The following is a 14,506-nucleotide window of genomic DNA, read 5'->3' as shown; positions in this document are numbered from 1 at the left end:
CTAATCTTAAGTAAATTGATCTGGTATAGCACACTCATTTGCGATCACACGCACTAACGGTAAAGCTGGATTCAGATATAGAAACGCCATTTTTGAAAGTGATAGCACACAAAATGGATAGTATTTTGCCACATGGTTCTTATGAAAAACCGCATTATCTACCACGATATTCCAGTTACTACAGACTTTTTCTATGAAAGAATGTAATTTTTAAGGGCCATTAATGGCTGGTAGAATGAGAAACGCTGTGGGTCTTGAAACAGCATAAGTGAGGACATTACACGTTTATTTTTGCACTGAGGATGTGCTTTTTCATAAGCTATTAACTTTATTTTTCCTCAGGTTCTTTTTTTTTTCCTTTCAAGGAGTAGGTGTAATAAGGTCTCTGTCATCTATCCATCCATCTCTTACGAGGTCTAGCCAGTTCTCTCCTTCCAGTCATTCGATAACTCAGTATCTTTCTTTGCAGTCTGTTTTCTCTCAGTCTGTCAACATGATCCTTCTATTTCTTTCTATACTCTTCTATCTTGTCATCAAATGAAAATTTTTAAAATCTGAACTTAATGTTTCATTCCTTATTTTATCCATTTTATTACAGCTTCTTACATATTTCATGAACTTCGTCTCTGCCACTTATGTACGTGCGTTTTCATTTTATGTTGCTGTCCATGATTTGGAACCACATACAAGAGTAGGTACAGCCATAACGTTCTAGTATTTCATTTGGGTTTCTTTTCTTGTTTTTCTTCCCAAAGTTCTCTCAATTGTTTCCCTTTCCTTTCAACGTTTTCGTCATAGCTAGAACTAATATCACATCCTAGATAACTGAAGTGAGATACTTGTTCTTAAATTTTCTCATTTATTTTTGTTTTCGATCTGACTGGATTCTTTCCTTTTAAACCCATTATCTTTGTCTTATTTGCAGGTATAGTTAAACTTAATAAAGTATGGTTTCAGAATTCTCTCGCAGTTTTGTCCGTGCAACTCCACTGTGTTTTGGCAAAAGTAGCGAATTTTAACATGGCAGCAAGAGAAATGCTCGTTTTATGCAAAATTCGCCACTCATGATGTTTCTCTTAAAGTTACAAACGGTTAACAAGCCAGACTGAAAGAAATCGATGCTTTTGTTGGATTTTCAGCGGAATTCTTTCTAGATACTAACCAAAGCAGAAGTGACAGTATATCTCCTTGAATGGTCACCTTGCACGTGTAGCCATGGAGGGGCTCCACTTAATCATCACAAAAAATCTGATCATACGCTTCAGTTTAGGATGGCATTTCCCCTACAGTGCCTGCCCATAACCCTCACCACTGCCACTCTCCCCACGCATGCCCCGCCAATTGCACATCTACTGGCCACATTATTCCATGCACACTCTACATGATAATACCGTGATGTCTAGTCCGCCCACTTAGCTCAGTGATAACGTGCTTGCCTCCCATGCAGGGGGCCTGGGTTCGATTCCCGGCCGGGTTGGAGATTTTCTCCACTCGTGAGCTGAGTGATGTCCTCATGATCGTTTCATCCCCATCACCGGCACGCAAGTCGCCCAGTGTGGCGTCGACTGCAATAAGACTTGCACTTGGCGGCCGAACTTCCCCAAATGGAGCCTCCCAGCCAGCAATGCCATAGGATCATTTCATTTTATACGATCATTTTATTTCATTTTTTGGTGTGTGACTAATTTTTCGTTTGATTCGCTTTTGAGACACTTTCAGCTACTTGGCTGAAGTATAGAAATATCATCGATGATTTTGCAGAGAGTTTTGATGGCAGAGCTTTACCGTAAACTGGGAGATTACAATGCGGCGGTGTTGTGTTGCAGTACGCGGTCGCTGCGATGTACCAGGCGGCGCCGGCCGGCCCTTACCCGCTGGGCCTGCAGGCAGCACTCGCCGCTGTGCACCGTGACCGGCTGCAGCACAAGAACCACAGCATCGCGGACCTGCGGCTCAAGGCGCGCAAGCACGCCGAGGCCCTGGGCCTGCGCCACAGCACGCTGTAGCCCGCGGGCGGTCGAATGGAGCCGTCAGAGCCGGAGCAAGGCGGCGGCAGCTCTGGCACCAGCTGAGCCCCGGAGAACCACATGGCCGCTCAGTAGTGCCAACTACACATCAACACGATTTAGCTGGCGGACCGTCAAATGGGGCCACCTGCACTTAAGCAAGGTGGCAGTTCTGACGCCAGACGAGGCTGCAAAGCCACGTTGCTCCTCAGTAATACCAGCCGCACATAGCCAACAGGGTGTCAAATGGGGCCACCTGCGGCTGGACAAAGGCGGTTCTGGCACCAGCTGAGGCATCCTGCAGCTGCCAGATGAACCTTGTGGCTCCTCATTTGTTTGTTGCTGGCTGAGGAGGCTCAGCGGTCACCAGTTGAGACAGCAAACAAGAGGCCACGGGGCCACTGTACTACTCCTCAGTAGTGCCAACTGCAGAACAGCACACAGTATTCCCCAGAGGTTCACCAGGACCAATGGTGCACCTTCTGAGGTATCTAACAAATGACGTAACACTGCATAACTCCTCGCTAGTGCTAACAACGAACACAACACTGTGTGGACTATTTCGACAGTAGCATCATGGTGGAGTGTCCCTATTGAAAGTTATGAGTTTGTCTTGGCGCAGTGCAAATACTGAGAATACAAACTGAAACATCATTTCAGAATGTCATATACTGAAAGTGATGTTCACCCAGTAAACAACTGAACAGATCGAAGCAAAACTTCACAGTTCAAATTTCTCCGAATGGCTTCAGTCTAGATTCACATATGAACTGATGCTTGAGATTGTACTGATCTGCTTACTGTGAGAAAACTTTCTGTTTAATTTGGAAGTCAAAGACTTCATTCCAGTTCTGACATGTGCTAGTGAATATGTGATATGACCTTCTTGCCTGTAAAATATTTAAAAAACTCTACATAATAAAACTATTTGTGTGGCTAATGTATAATTAATTGCCATACTAAAACTTCACTTGTCCATAATCCATCAGTGTAATTACCAACAAGGCGTTAAGGATTTGGTGAGCATTTAATTTTTTCAAAAGAAATACCACTTTCATTGCTTTTAAAATGAAAGTTTTGTTTACAGCAGATAATACATCCAATTTACATAATCTACAAAGGAGAAAGTTTTCAGAAAATATAAGAGACAAATGTAAATAGCTTTGGTGAAAGAATATGATTTAACATCTCCTTATTTACAGCCCTGCTAGACTGGGACTACAAAATATTAATTTTCTTGAATTTGGCTATTGTGTGTCGTAACAAACAATGCTTGTTGGCATCTGAACTGATGAAGTACCACTGAATAAAATGTTTAACTCAAAGTTATTTATATCGGCACACAACTCTTACAGACAAAAAAATGAAATGTTTGTTCAGACACCTGTAGCCTTTTAGAGTCTCCAGAATTTCACATTAAGCAAACAATGCCCCCAAGTCAACACCAATCGTCTATTTCGTAAATGAAGATCAAATCGCTTGTAACGAAACTATGATGTTTGAAGCCTCAAGTAAGCCTCACACCATAGCTTTCGGGTTGTATGTCGTGGTGCAACGCTAGCCAGTAGTTAGAAAAATAATAGAAATTCATTTGTAAGAGTGATGTGACTGTCATCTCAGACTATTACTACTGATACTGAGCAAATTAGAAGAATTATACCATGGTACTTGATCAGTATGATGGCATTTACCCTCGTTATATTGAAATCATTACCAGACTATTGCAGTTTCCCTCATATTACTTTCACGTTCTACAAACAACATATAGTGTACCACATAGTCTTTTTGTTCGTACTCGTAGTCAGTAAATACGATTTCAACGTTCAGTAGTCTTTCCTGCCTAACTATAGAGCTTGTAAACTTCCTTCATTGCAAACTATCACGTAGGAAATAGTTAAAATTGCAGTATATTACCTCAGTGTGTCTATTGTTCCACTGAATCAAATATCTTTTTTGTATTGCTCTATCTCTGTTAGAGATGGAAAAAGTTTTCTGTTTGCAGGCCAGGTTCAGAGTCTTCCTTATGAGACAGGCTAGTAAATTAAAGAATAAGTGAAGGAATTACAGAAAGAGATACACCTCACACTTTGCAGACAGAACGTTCCAAAGACGTCCACACAAAAAAGTGCTCAAGTCTTTGGTTTCTATAGAGGTAGTTGCCTTCTAAATAAACACAAGAAAGCTTAAATTTGTGTTTGGTTAAAAGCAGTTGGCTCATGGGGGATAATTGGTGCAGTCAAAACGTTTCAGCCACATCAAGCAAGCATTATTTTATGATCTCACAGGCCGGCCGAAGTGTCTGTGCGGTTAAAGGCGCCGCAGTCTGGAACCGCAAGACCGCTACGGTCGCAGGTTCGAATCCTGCCTCGGGCATGGATGTTTGTGATGTCTTAGGTTAGTTAGGTTTAACTAGTTCTAAGTTCTAGGGGACTAATGACCTCAGCAGTTGAGTCCCATAGTGCTCAGAGCCATTTGAACCATTTTTTATGATCTCACAGACCGCAAATACCCTGCTTTCTTTTGCTATAATACCTGTCACAACAAAACTACCCTTAGTCGAGGATCGTTTTTGCACAGTTAGAATTTTTTTTCTTCAACGAAACTCACAAATGGCATGACTTTCTCGTTCTTGCGGCTTTGGAACGTTCACAACAGTAGCCTGAATATTTTGCACTGTAACGCCACTGCAGCTCATGCGTATTGGAAACTGCGGTGCCTTCTTTGCAAAATAACCAAACAGCTTTATTATCAACAGCTGCATAAAAAATCATGTTGTTTACTGATTGTTTATTTCTCGGTACACTATATCCAACATTTTCCATCACACTGATATGCTTCAATAATCGTTCAGTTCGACAAAATTACTATCTTCCACGCAAACGCTAAACAAGTGAACTGTGGAAATATTGTTGTCATATGACTCTCAAAACAAACAATGCTGTGTCAGTCACATTATTGATTTCTTATTTAACTCGTCTTTGTTACAATGGAGTGAAATAACTACAGGCAACCACAAAGAAAAGAAAGTTTATTCATGTAAAGAAAACGGGGTTTTGTGGAAGCCATTTATGTTGGTACCGTTGGCGACTATTTTAACGACTTTTTAAGCCAGATTAAATGAAGAAATTACAGAAACAGATATATTCCACATTTTAACGAAACCTCATCTTCAGACCTGTTGTTTTGGAGATGCGTTTTCCTGTTTCATGCGTATTATACCAAGGAAATGTATTCGTTTAAAATACACATCCTGCACGCTTGTAATACATCAATGTGTATTCCATATTCGCTACACAAGTTAATTCCCGAGGTGAACAGATAGTGTGATTTTGTAAAGACATCATAACAAATCGCCACTAGAAGCTAACAGAGGCCAGACTATGTTAGAATAATGGATCACTATAAAAGGACTCCCTGAATGATACGAAACGATGACACCCATTTTTATTCCTCATCACTTCTACAACAGTTACGACAACATGACAGATCCAGATATACTTCCCCAGAGTTACCGTCACTACGATTATGACCTTGTATTATATGGCTTTAAAGCAGAAACTAAGTATATGAAGTAATAATTGTTCAACTTGATACTGGATAGAAAGTTTCTTAAGGCGCTGATATGATTTCAATAAGTGTATAACTGACGTGTGAAATTAAAACTGCTACGTAATGGAGTGGCTTATTCGACACTGAACGCCACATACACAGGACGACGATCTGCTGTGCTATTTAAAGAAGTTAACTCTTCGATACCAAGTGCCCATGCATAAGGAAGTCTAATAAGATCAGTATAGGAAATGATTCTGGCTCGAAAAAATGTCCGATTATGTGACGTCATTAGCCATACGTCTTGTCCATATAGTGAACTTCAGAAACGTGAAGAACTACAAGAACAGTGAGAAGCAGTAAGTATAAATTACGTATTGTGTACTGCACCAAAATCTACCATTAGGTTTTGATTGTTATTGGAAGCATATGGTCTAGCCTACCGTAAATACTCTACAACTGACTCTAAATAATATTTTTAACTATAAAAAAATCTACTACTTCAAAATATTTTCTGTTTATCAAGTAAAACTGTTTTATATTTGTGTAGATATACATATACTTGCTGTGGGGTGACAGATATCGTCCCTATAGTAGGTGAGAACGAATACTTATTTAATTGTGCTCATTACTGCGTAGAGTATTGCTAAGGATTGGTAGCTCCTGAATGCAAATATCAGTTGATTTTCAAAAAGATTGAATGATAAGGTAATTTGTTGCTTAATTTTGAAATTCTGATTTTCTCTGCTACGATTACGTCTTTCTGTGAATTATTGCAGACTTATGCCGTGGAATATATAACTGTCGTCTAAAGATTACAACATTTGTATATATATACAGGGTGATTCAAAAAGAATACCACAACTTTAAGAATGTGTATTTAATGAAAGAAACATAATATAACCTTCTGTTATATATCATTACAAAGAGTATTTAAAAAGGTTTTTTATTCACTCAAAAACAAGTTCAGAAATGTTCAATATGGCCCCCTCCAGACACACGAGCAATATCAACCCGATACTCCAACTCGTTCCACACTCTCTGTAGCATATCAGGCGTAACAGTTTGGATAGCTGCTGTTATTTCTCGTTTCAAATCATCAATGGTGGCTGGGAGAGGTGGCCGAAACACCATATCCTTAACATACCCCCATAAGAAAAAATCGCAGGGGGTAAGATCAGGGCTTCTTGGAGGCCAGTGATGAAGTGCTCTGTCACGGGCTGCCTGGCGGCCGATCCATCGCCTCGGGTAGTTGACGCTCAGGTAGTTACGGACAGATAAGTGCCAATGTGGTGGCGCTCCATCCTGCTGAAATATGAATTGTTGTGCTTCTTGTTCGAGCTGAGGGAACAGCCAATTCTCTAACATCTCCAGATACTGTAGATTGTGTTTACAGTAGCACCTTCGAAGAAAAAGGGACCAAAAACTTTATTGGCTGAAATGGCACAGAAAACGTTCACCTTAGGCGAGTCACGTTCATACTGAGTTGTTTCTTGCGGATTCTCAGTGCCCCATATACAGACATTGTGACGGTTGACTTTCCCGTTAGTGTGGAAAGTTGCTTCACTAAACACAATCTTTGAAACGAAAGATTCATCTGTCTGCCTAGTCAACAGCGCCTCAAGCGAACAAACGTACAACTAAATGAAACTTTATAGCTCCCTTAATTCGCCGACAGATAGTGCTTAGCTCTGCCTTTTGTCGTTGCAGAGTTTTAAATTCCTAAAGTTGTGGTATTCTTTTTGAATCACCCTGTATTTTTATCTCTATGTAATGTTCGTACCTAACGTAGTAATCTCTAACTGACTTTCATTATATTAGCTAAGTCTGGCTAATGTGAGCGTGAAAATCCAAGTCCTTGAAAATTGATATGGAAAACAGTCGGTTATCAGTCACACAATATATTACTTTATTAAAGACTATGCGAAGTGAAAAGCTGGTCATATTAATATTTTCGTTAGCTTATAAATGTGTATATTTTCCTTGAGATTGCCATCTTGTTTGGACATCAACGCGTTTTATATATGTTGTTTCATCTAATATATATACCCACTGACTTTTATTTCTGGGACATATGTTTGTTGTTGCTTTTGTTGTTGTCAGTCCGAAAGTTGTTTTGATGGAGCTCTCCACGCTGGCCTATCTTGTCCAAGCCCCTTTATCGATCGTTTCTTTTGCTCAAGTTATGTCATGGAGTTCTGTTATCTCCGTTTCGATTCAGAGATTCTACATTACCTTCCCAGTGTATCTATCTAATCTTGAGTCTTCTCCTGTAGCGCCAAATTTATAGCTCCTATACTCTTTTCTTTCCTGTGCTGTTTATCGCTGTTCCGCAACACATTCGTCAGCACTTGCCGTTGTCGTACTGGCATTATTACGTTCTTGTTATATATCGTGCACACCTTCTGTTTCATTCGATTCTTTAAAAGTAGTGGGAAGGGGATTACTTGTCCGATTAGAAATCACTTGCGAGGAACGACGTCGAAAGGCCTTCAGGAAGCCTAGACCTACAAGCAACGGTCGTGCTTAATTGAATGCACCGCAGCTAACTGCGCCCTGCTCGAGAAGGCAGCTCGCTGACTCACGCAATTTGTACCAGCAGCACTAACCAAATGAAGCACGCGCCATTTGGCGCAATTTAGTTGATATTACTATCCAACTCGCAGTTAAATCTGCGACGGACACAATCGTCGCATTGCTAGTTCCTGGAGTGGAGCACAATAAAAAAACAATGCTAGTGGCGGTGTCTGCAGGACGGGTGTGTGACAGACGGCGGACATTTGGCCGGCTCGTCAGCTGCGCACTCGCGAGGGTTTGTGGGGGTGGTGGGGGCGAGGGAGGGGGTGTCATTGCTAACACTGTTAGCATCGAGCGGTACGCGCCTGTCCATCTCTGGTTCACCGCTCCACCGCTGCCGCCGCTTGCAGAGGCCGTCAGGCGCAATCACATCCCCGCGTAGCTACACGTACACCGCTGCTTTCGTAGCCGATGTCGTCAATGCACCCTTATTCTGCGGCACACATCTCTGAGGTATCCGGTATGTACACCGATTGCGGAAGGAATTTTCGTCGCTAATAAGCCGATTGGGCAATAGTCATAAAAAAAAGCACTGGGTGTGATATCGGTTGTCGTCTCCTGAGGCCGGGAGTACTCATAAAGTTTTGATTCTTACCCTGGAAACATAAGTTACGTAATTATTATTACAGATTTTTTATACACTCATGATCATATATTAAGGATAATACTGATAGTGAAACAACGCTCAGGTGGGCGGTTTGCAGGTTTAAATCACCTCGGGGTATGACCATGCGGTGCATTTGACCTGCGGTCGTCGCACGGTGGCGTTGGCAGCAGTCCACATACGCAGAGATGTGTTGGTGCATGTCAGAGTACGGTGCAGCGAGTAAGTGCGCAGACGTTTTCAGACGTGCTAATGGTGACTGTGTGTTGAAAATGGCTCAAAGAACACATATCGACGACGTCATCAGGGGTAGAATACTAGGGCGACTGGAGGCTGGTCAAACACAGCTGGTTGTAGCACGGGCCCTCCGTGTGCCACAAAGTGTGATCTCAAGATTATGGCAATGATTCCAGCAGACAGGAAACGTGTCCAGGCGCTACAGTACGGGACGTCCACAGTGTACAACACCACAAGAAGACCGATATCTCACCATCAGTGCCCGCAGACGGCCACGGAGTACCGCAGCCACTGGAACAGTTGTCTCCAGACACACAGTCTACAGATGACTGAACAGACATGATTTATTCACTCGGAGACCTCCAACGTGCGATCCATTGACACCTGGTCACAGGAGAGCCCGTAAAGCCTGGTATCAAGAACACAGTACATGGTCATTGGAACAGTGGTCCCAGGTTATGTTCACGGACGAGTCCAGCTGTAGTCTGATCAGTGATGCTCGCCGGGTTTTCATCTGACGTGAACCGGGAACCAGATACCAACCCCTTAATGTCATTGAAAGGGACCTTTATTGAGGTCGCGGTTTGATGGTGTGGGGTGGGATTATGATTGGTGCAAGTACATACCCGCATGTCTTTGACAGAGGAACTGTAACATGTCAGGTGTATCGGGACGTCATTTTGCACCAGTATGTCTGCCTTTTCAGGGGTGCACTGGGTCCCACCTTCCTCCTGATGGATGATAAAGCACGGCCCCACCGAGCTGCCATCGTGGAGGAGTACCATGAAACAGAAGATAATCAGGCGAATGGAGTGGCCTGTCTGTTCCCCAGACCTAAACCCCATCGAGCACGTATGGCATGCTCTCGGTCGACGTATCGCTGCCCATCTTGAAACTCATACGACACTTCAGGAGCTCCGACAGGCACTGGTGCAAGAATGGGAGATTATACCCCAGTAGCTTTTCGACCACCTGATCCAGAGTATGCCAACCCATTGTACGGCCTGGATACGTGTGCATGGTGATCATATCCCATATTGATGTCGGGGACACTGGCGTTTTGTAGCACATGTGTTTCGGGACGGTTTTCTCAACTTATCACTAATACCGTGGACTTAACAGATCTATGCTATTATAGCCAGTTTTGTGTAGTGCCACGTTGTGTTGCACCACATTGAGCAATTATCCTTAATTTATGAGCATGAGTGTATTTTTTACCGGGTGCATGTCTGTGGTTACGCTGCACGTTGAAATCTTTGTGACAAAGTAACAGCACGCAGTTTGAGGGCCAAAACAGTAACGCAGATCATTGATACAACGTAGCAGGGCTGCATTATTTTGTTTCAAAGCCCTCTAACGGCGTGGTGCGGAACTGTAGCTCGAGAATTTCAGTGGGTGCCCGGCTTCCAGGCCTATACGTGCAAATAAACAATAAATTAACTATGCAACTTTACTTTCTCGAGTTGATCATTAAGGCTTTGATGACCCTTCATAAGTTTCCACATGATTTGTGTTATGAATCCATTAACTGAATGCCAGTCTTAATTCAGTACAAACATCCACAGTAGCAGAAAAGTATTTCCCTGCTATAGTTCCTTAATGGTGGTCCTTGTACGCTATTGTTATTAAACACGTGTCATATAGGCGGCACTATGACAATGATGTCACAACACTATAACAAATAACATATAACATTTATTTAAGATGAATAAAAAGTACACTGTTTTTCACTAATGATTTATGTTTATTTCTAATTAGTTTTCGGTTCTTATGCCATCTTTGGGAAACAACTTACAAGCGTCTACAAGTGACACCAGTTCTAAGGTAATCAAATATTTTAAGCAAAGATATAATCGACTAGCACAATGGTTGTGCAACAAAATTGCTTTTTTAACTTTGAAATTACACTTTATGCAATGGTCAATATTGTTGTTGTTGTTGTGGTCTTCAGTCCTGAGACTGGTTTGATGCAGCTCTCCATGCTACTCTATCCAGTGCAAGCTTCTTCATCTCCCAGTACTTACTGCGACCTACATCCTTCTGAATCTGTTTCGTGTATTCATCTCTTGGTCTCCCTCTACGATTTTTACCCTCCACACTGCCCTCCAATGCTAAATTTGTGATCCCTTGATGCCTCAGAACATGTCCTACCAACCGGTCACTTCTTCTTGTCAAGTTGTGCCACAAACTCCTCTTCTCCCCAATTCTATTCAAGACCTCCTCATTGGCTATGTGATCTACCCATCTAATTTTCAGCATTCTTCTGTAGCACCACATTTCAAAAGCTTCTATTCTCTTCTTTTCCAAACTATTTATCGTCCATGTTTCGCTTCCACACATGGCTACACTCCATACAAATACTTTCAGAAACGACTTTCTGACACTTAAACCTATACTCGATGTTAACAAATTTCTCTTCTTCAGAAACGCCTTTCTTGCCATTGCCAGTCTACATTTTATATCCGCTCTACTTCGACCATCATCAGTTACTTTGCTCCCCAAATAGCAGAACTCCTTTACTGCTTTAAGTGTCTCATTTCCGAATCTAATTCCCTCAGCATCATCCAACTTAATTCGACTACATTCCATTATCCTTGTTTTGCTTTTGTTGATGTTCATCTTATATCCTCCTTTCAACACACTATCCATTCCGTTCAACTACTCTTCCAAGTTCTTTGCTGTCTCTGACAGAATTACAGTGTCATTGGCACACCTCAAAGTTTTTATTTCTTCTCCGTGGATTTTAATACCTACTCCGAATTTTTCTTTTGTATTCTTTACTGCTTGCTCAATATACAGATTGATTAACATTGGCGAGAGGCTACAACCCTGTCTCACTCCCTTCCCAGCCACTGCTTCCCTTTCATGTCCCTCGACTCTTATAACTGCCATCTGGTTTCTGTACAAATTGTAAATAGCCTTTCGCTCCCTGTATTTTACCCCTGCCTCTATTAGAATTTGATAGAGAGTATTCCAGTCAACATTGTCAAAAGCTTTCTCTAAGTCTACAAATGCTAGAAACGTAGGTTTGCCTTTCCTTAATCTTTCTCCTAAGATAAGTCGTAAGGCCAGTATTGTCTCACTTGTTCCAACATTTCTACGGAATCCAAACTGATCTTCCCCGAGGTCGGCTTCTACCAGTGTATCCAGTGTAAAGAATTCGCGTTATATTTTGCAGCTGTGACTTATTAAACTGATAGTTCGGTAATTTTCACATCTTTCAACACCTGCTTTCTTTGGGATTGGAATTATTATATTCTTCTTGAAGTCTGAGGGAATTTCCCCTGTCTCATACATCTTGCTCACCAGATGGTAGAGTTTTATCAGGACCGGCTCTCCCAAGGGTGTCAGTAGTTCCAATGGAATGTTGTCTACTTCCGGGGCCTTGTTTCGACTCAGGTCTTTCAGTGCTCTGTCAAACTCTTCACACAGTATCTTATCTCCCATTTCGTCTTATCTACTTTCTCTTCCATATCCAGAATATTGTCCTCAAGTACGTCGCCCACGTATAGACCCTCTATGTACTCCTTCCACCTTTCTGCTTTCCCTTATTTGCTTAGAACTGGGTTTCCATCTGAGCTCTTGATATTCATACAAGTGGTTCTCTTTTCTCCAAAGGTCTCATTAATTTTCCTGTAGGCAGTATCTATCTAACCCCAATGAGATAAGCCTCTACATCCTTACATTTGTCCTCCAGCCATCCCTGCTTAGCCATTTTGCACTTCCTGTCGATCTCATTTTTGAGACGTTTGTATTCCTGCTTCATTTACTGCATTTTTATATTTTCTCCTTTCATCAATTAAATTCAATATTTCTTCTGTTACCCAAGGATTTCTACTAGCCCTTGTCTTTTTACCTACTTGATCCTCTGCTGCCTTCACTACTACATCCCTCAGAGCTACCCATTCTTCTTCTACTGTATTTCTTTCCCCCATTTGTGACAATTGTTCCCTTATGCTCTCCCTGAAACTCTGTACAACCTCTGGTTTAATCAGTTTGTCCAGGTCCCATCTCCTTAAATTCCCACCTTTTTGCAGTTTCTTCAGTTTTAATCTACAATTCATAACCAATAGATTGTGGTCAGAGTCCACATCTGCCCCTGGAAATGTCTTACAATTTAATACCTGGTTCCTAAATCTCTGTCTTACCATTATATAATCTATTTGATATCTTCTAGTATTTCCAGGATTCTTCCATGTGTACAATCTTCTTTCATGATTCTGGAACCAAGTGTTAGTTATGATTAAGTTGTGCTCTGTGCAAAATTCTACCAGACGGCTTCCTCTTTTATTTCACTCCCCCAATCCATATTCACCTACTACGTTTCCTTCTCTCCCTTTTCCTACTCTCGAATTCCAGTCACCCATCACTATCAAATTTTGGTCTCCCTTCACTATCTGAATAATTTCAGGTCAATATTAGGCGCAATAAATAAACTACAAAATGTTATATTATTACAGGTTATTTGTTTATAATACTGAAGTTAGCAAGGTCTTGACAATGGTTAGGAAACTGTCAAATTGAGCACTCTTCATTTCTGTTTACACCAAACTTGCTTTTTAACATTGTAAATTACACTTTACACAATGGACAATATTAAACACAATAATCAGAATACACAGTAGTACAGTATTAAGGGTTATATGGCTATGGTGCTATAGTACGTAAGATCGCGACATTGAATGAGAACTGTCTAGTTAAGCTGTACCACTTATGTTGTCCAACAAACAGGTTTTACACTGTAAATTACAGTTTATACAGTGGGAAATATTAAGCACAGTGCATGTTTAAAATACACAATATTACAGCATTACAAGTTGTATTGTTATAATGTTGAAGTCTGTGAGGTAAGCAAGGTGATGAATATGAAATTATTTTCGGTTTTAATTTTGCATATCAGTATGTGTCATTTTGATCATGTGAAGCTTAAAGTGGAGATGTGCTCAGTTGTAATTGTTCATTTAAAATCAGTTGCGGGTTTGAGCTAAATGTTTGTTTACCTCCTGTGCTTCTAACAGGATTAGTTTTCTGCCTTTGTTGACAATGTGTGGACTTGGTTTGGATTTGTATGGACTTGGTATATGTATCCTTCCCTCAGCACTTGTTCAGCAAAGGTGGAGTCTGACTTCTGTAATCTCCAGCTGCGTTCATGTTCGATCAGTTTAGTTGCTACAGCCCTGTCTCTTTGACCAATCATTGCAAGTGATTTTACAACCACCACTGTTACTTAATAAATCTGTTTTGTTCTTACTGTTGGATACGTAAGTGGCACTACAGCTCACATGTTATTCAGCAGCAAGGATAAAACAGCTTAATTAAGTAACAATGGTGTTTATAAAAGAGCCTGCAGTGATTGTAGCAAACTGTATATTGCTCAAGCAGGGAAGGCTGTAGCAACTGCGCTTTCATGAATGAATAGTGCTCAGTTAGACAGTTCTCAACCAACGTCACGACCTCATTAACTATGGAATCATGATCATATAGCCTTTAATACAGTACTACTGTGTATTCTAATTATTATTATTTACAACTA

The 14,506-nt window shown here is 41.2% G+C and overlaps 1 protein-coding gene across 1 annotated transcript in view; it reads left to right on the top strand.

Annotated features, from left to right (window-relative positions):
* The window catches only part of LOC126484856 (short stature homeobox protein-like), a 126,902-nt gene extending 124,896 nt beyond the window's left edge, over positions 1-2,006 (top strand). Inside the window, exon 6 of the mRNA XM_050108452.1 lies at positions 1,827-2,006. Coding sequence (XP_049964409.1) covers positions 1,827-2,006 — 180 coding nt within the window. The remainder of the gene's footprint in view (positions 1-1,826) is intronic.
* Positions 2,007-14,506: the final 12,500 nt, after the last annotated feature.

The sequence above is a fragment of the Schistocerca serialis genome, chromosome 6 (assembly GCF_023864345.2).
Source record: "Schistocerca serialis cubense isolate TAMUIC-IGC-003099 chromosome 6, iqSchSeri2.2, whole genome shotgun sequence".
NCBI classification, from domain to species: Eukaryota; Metazoa; Arthropoda; class Insecta; order Orthoptera; family Acrididae; genus Schistocerca; species Schistocerca serialis.
This window is presented reverse-complemented; position numbering and strand designations above follow the sequence as displayed.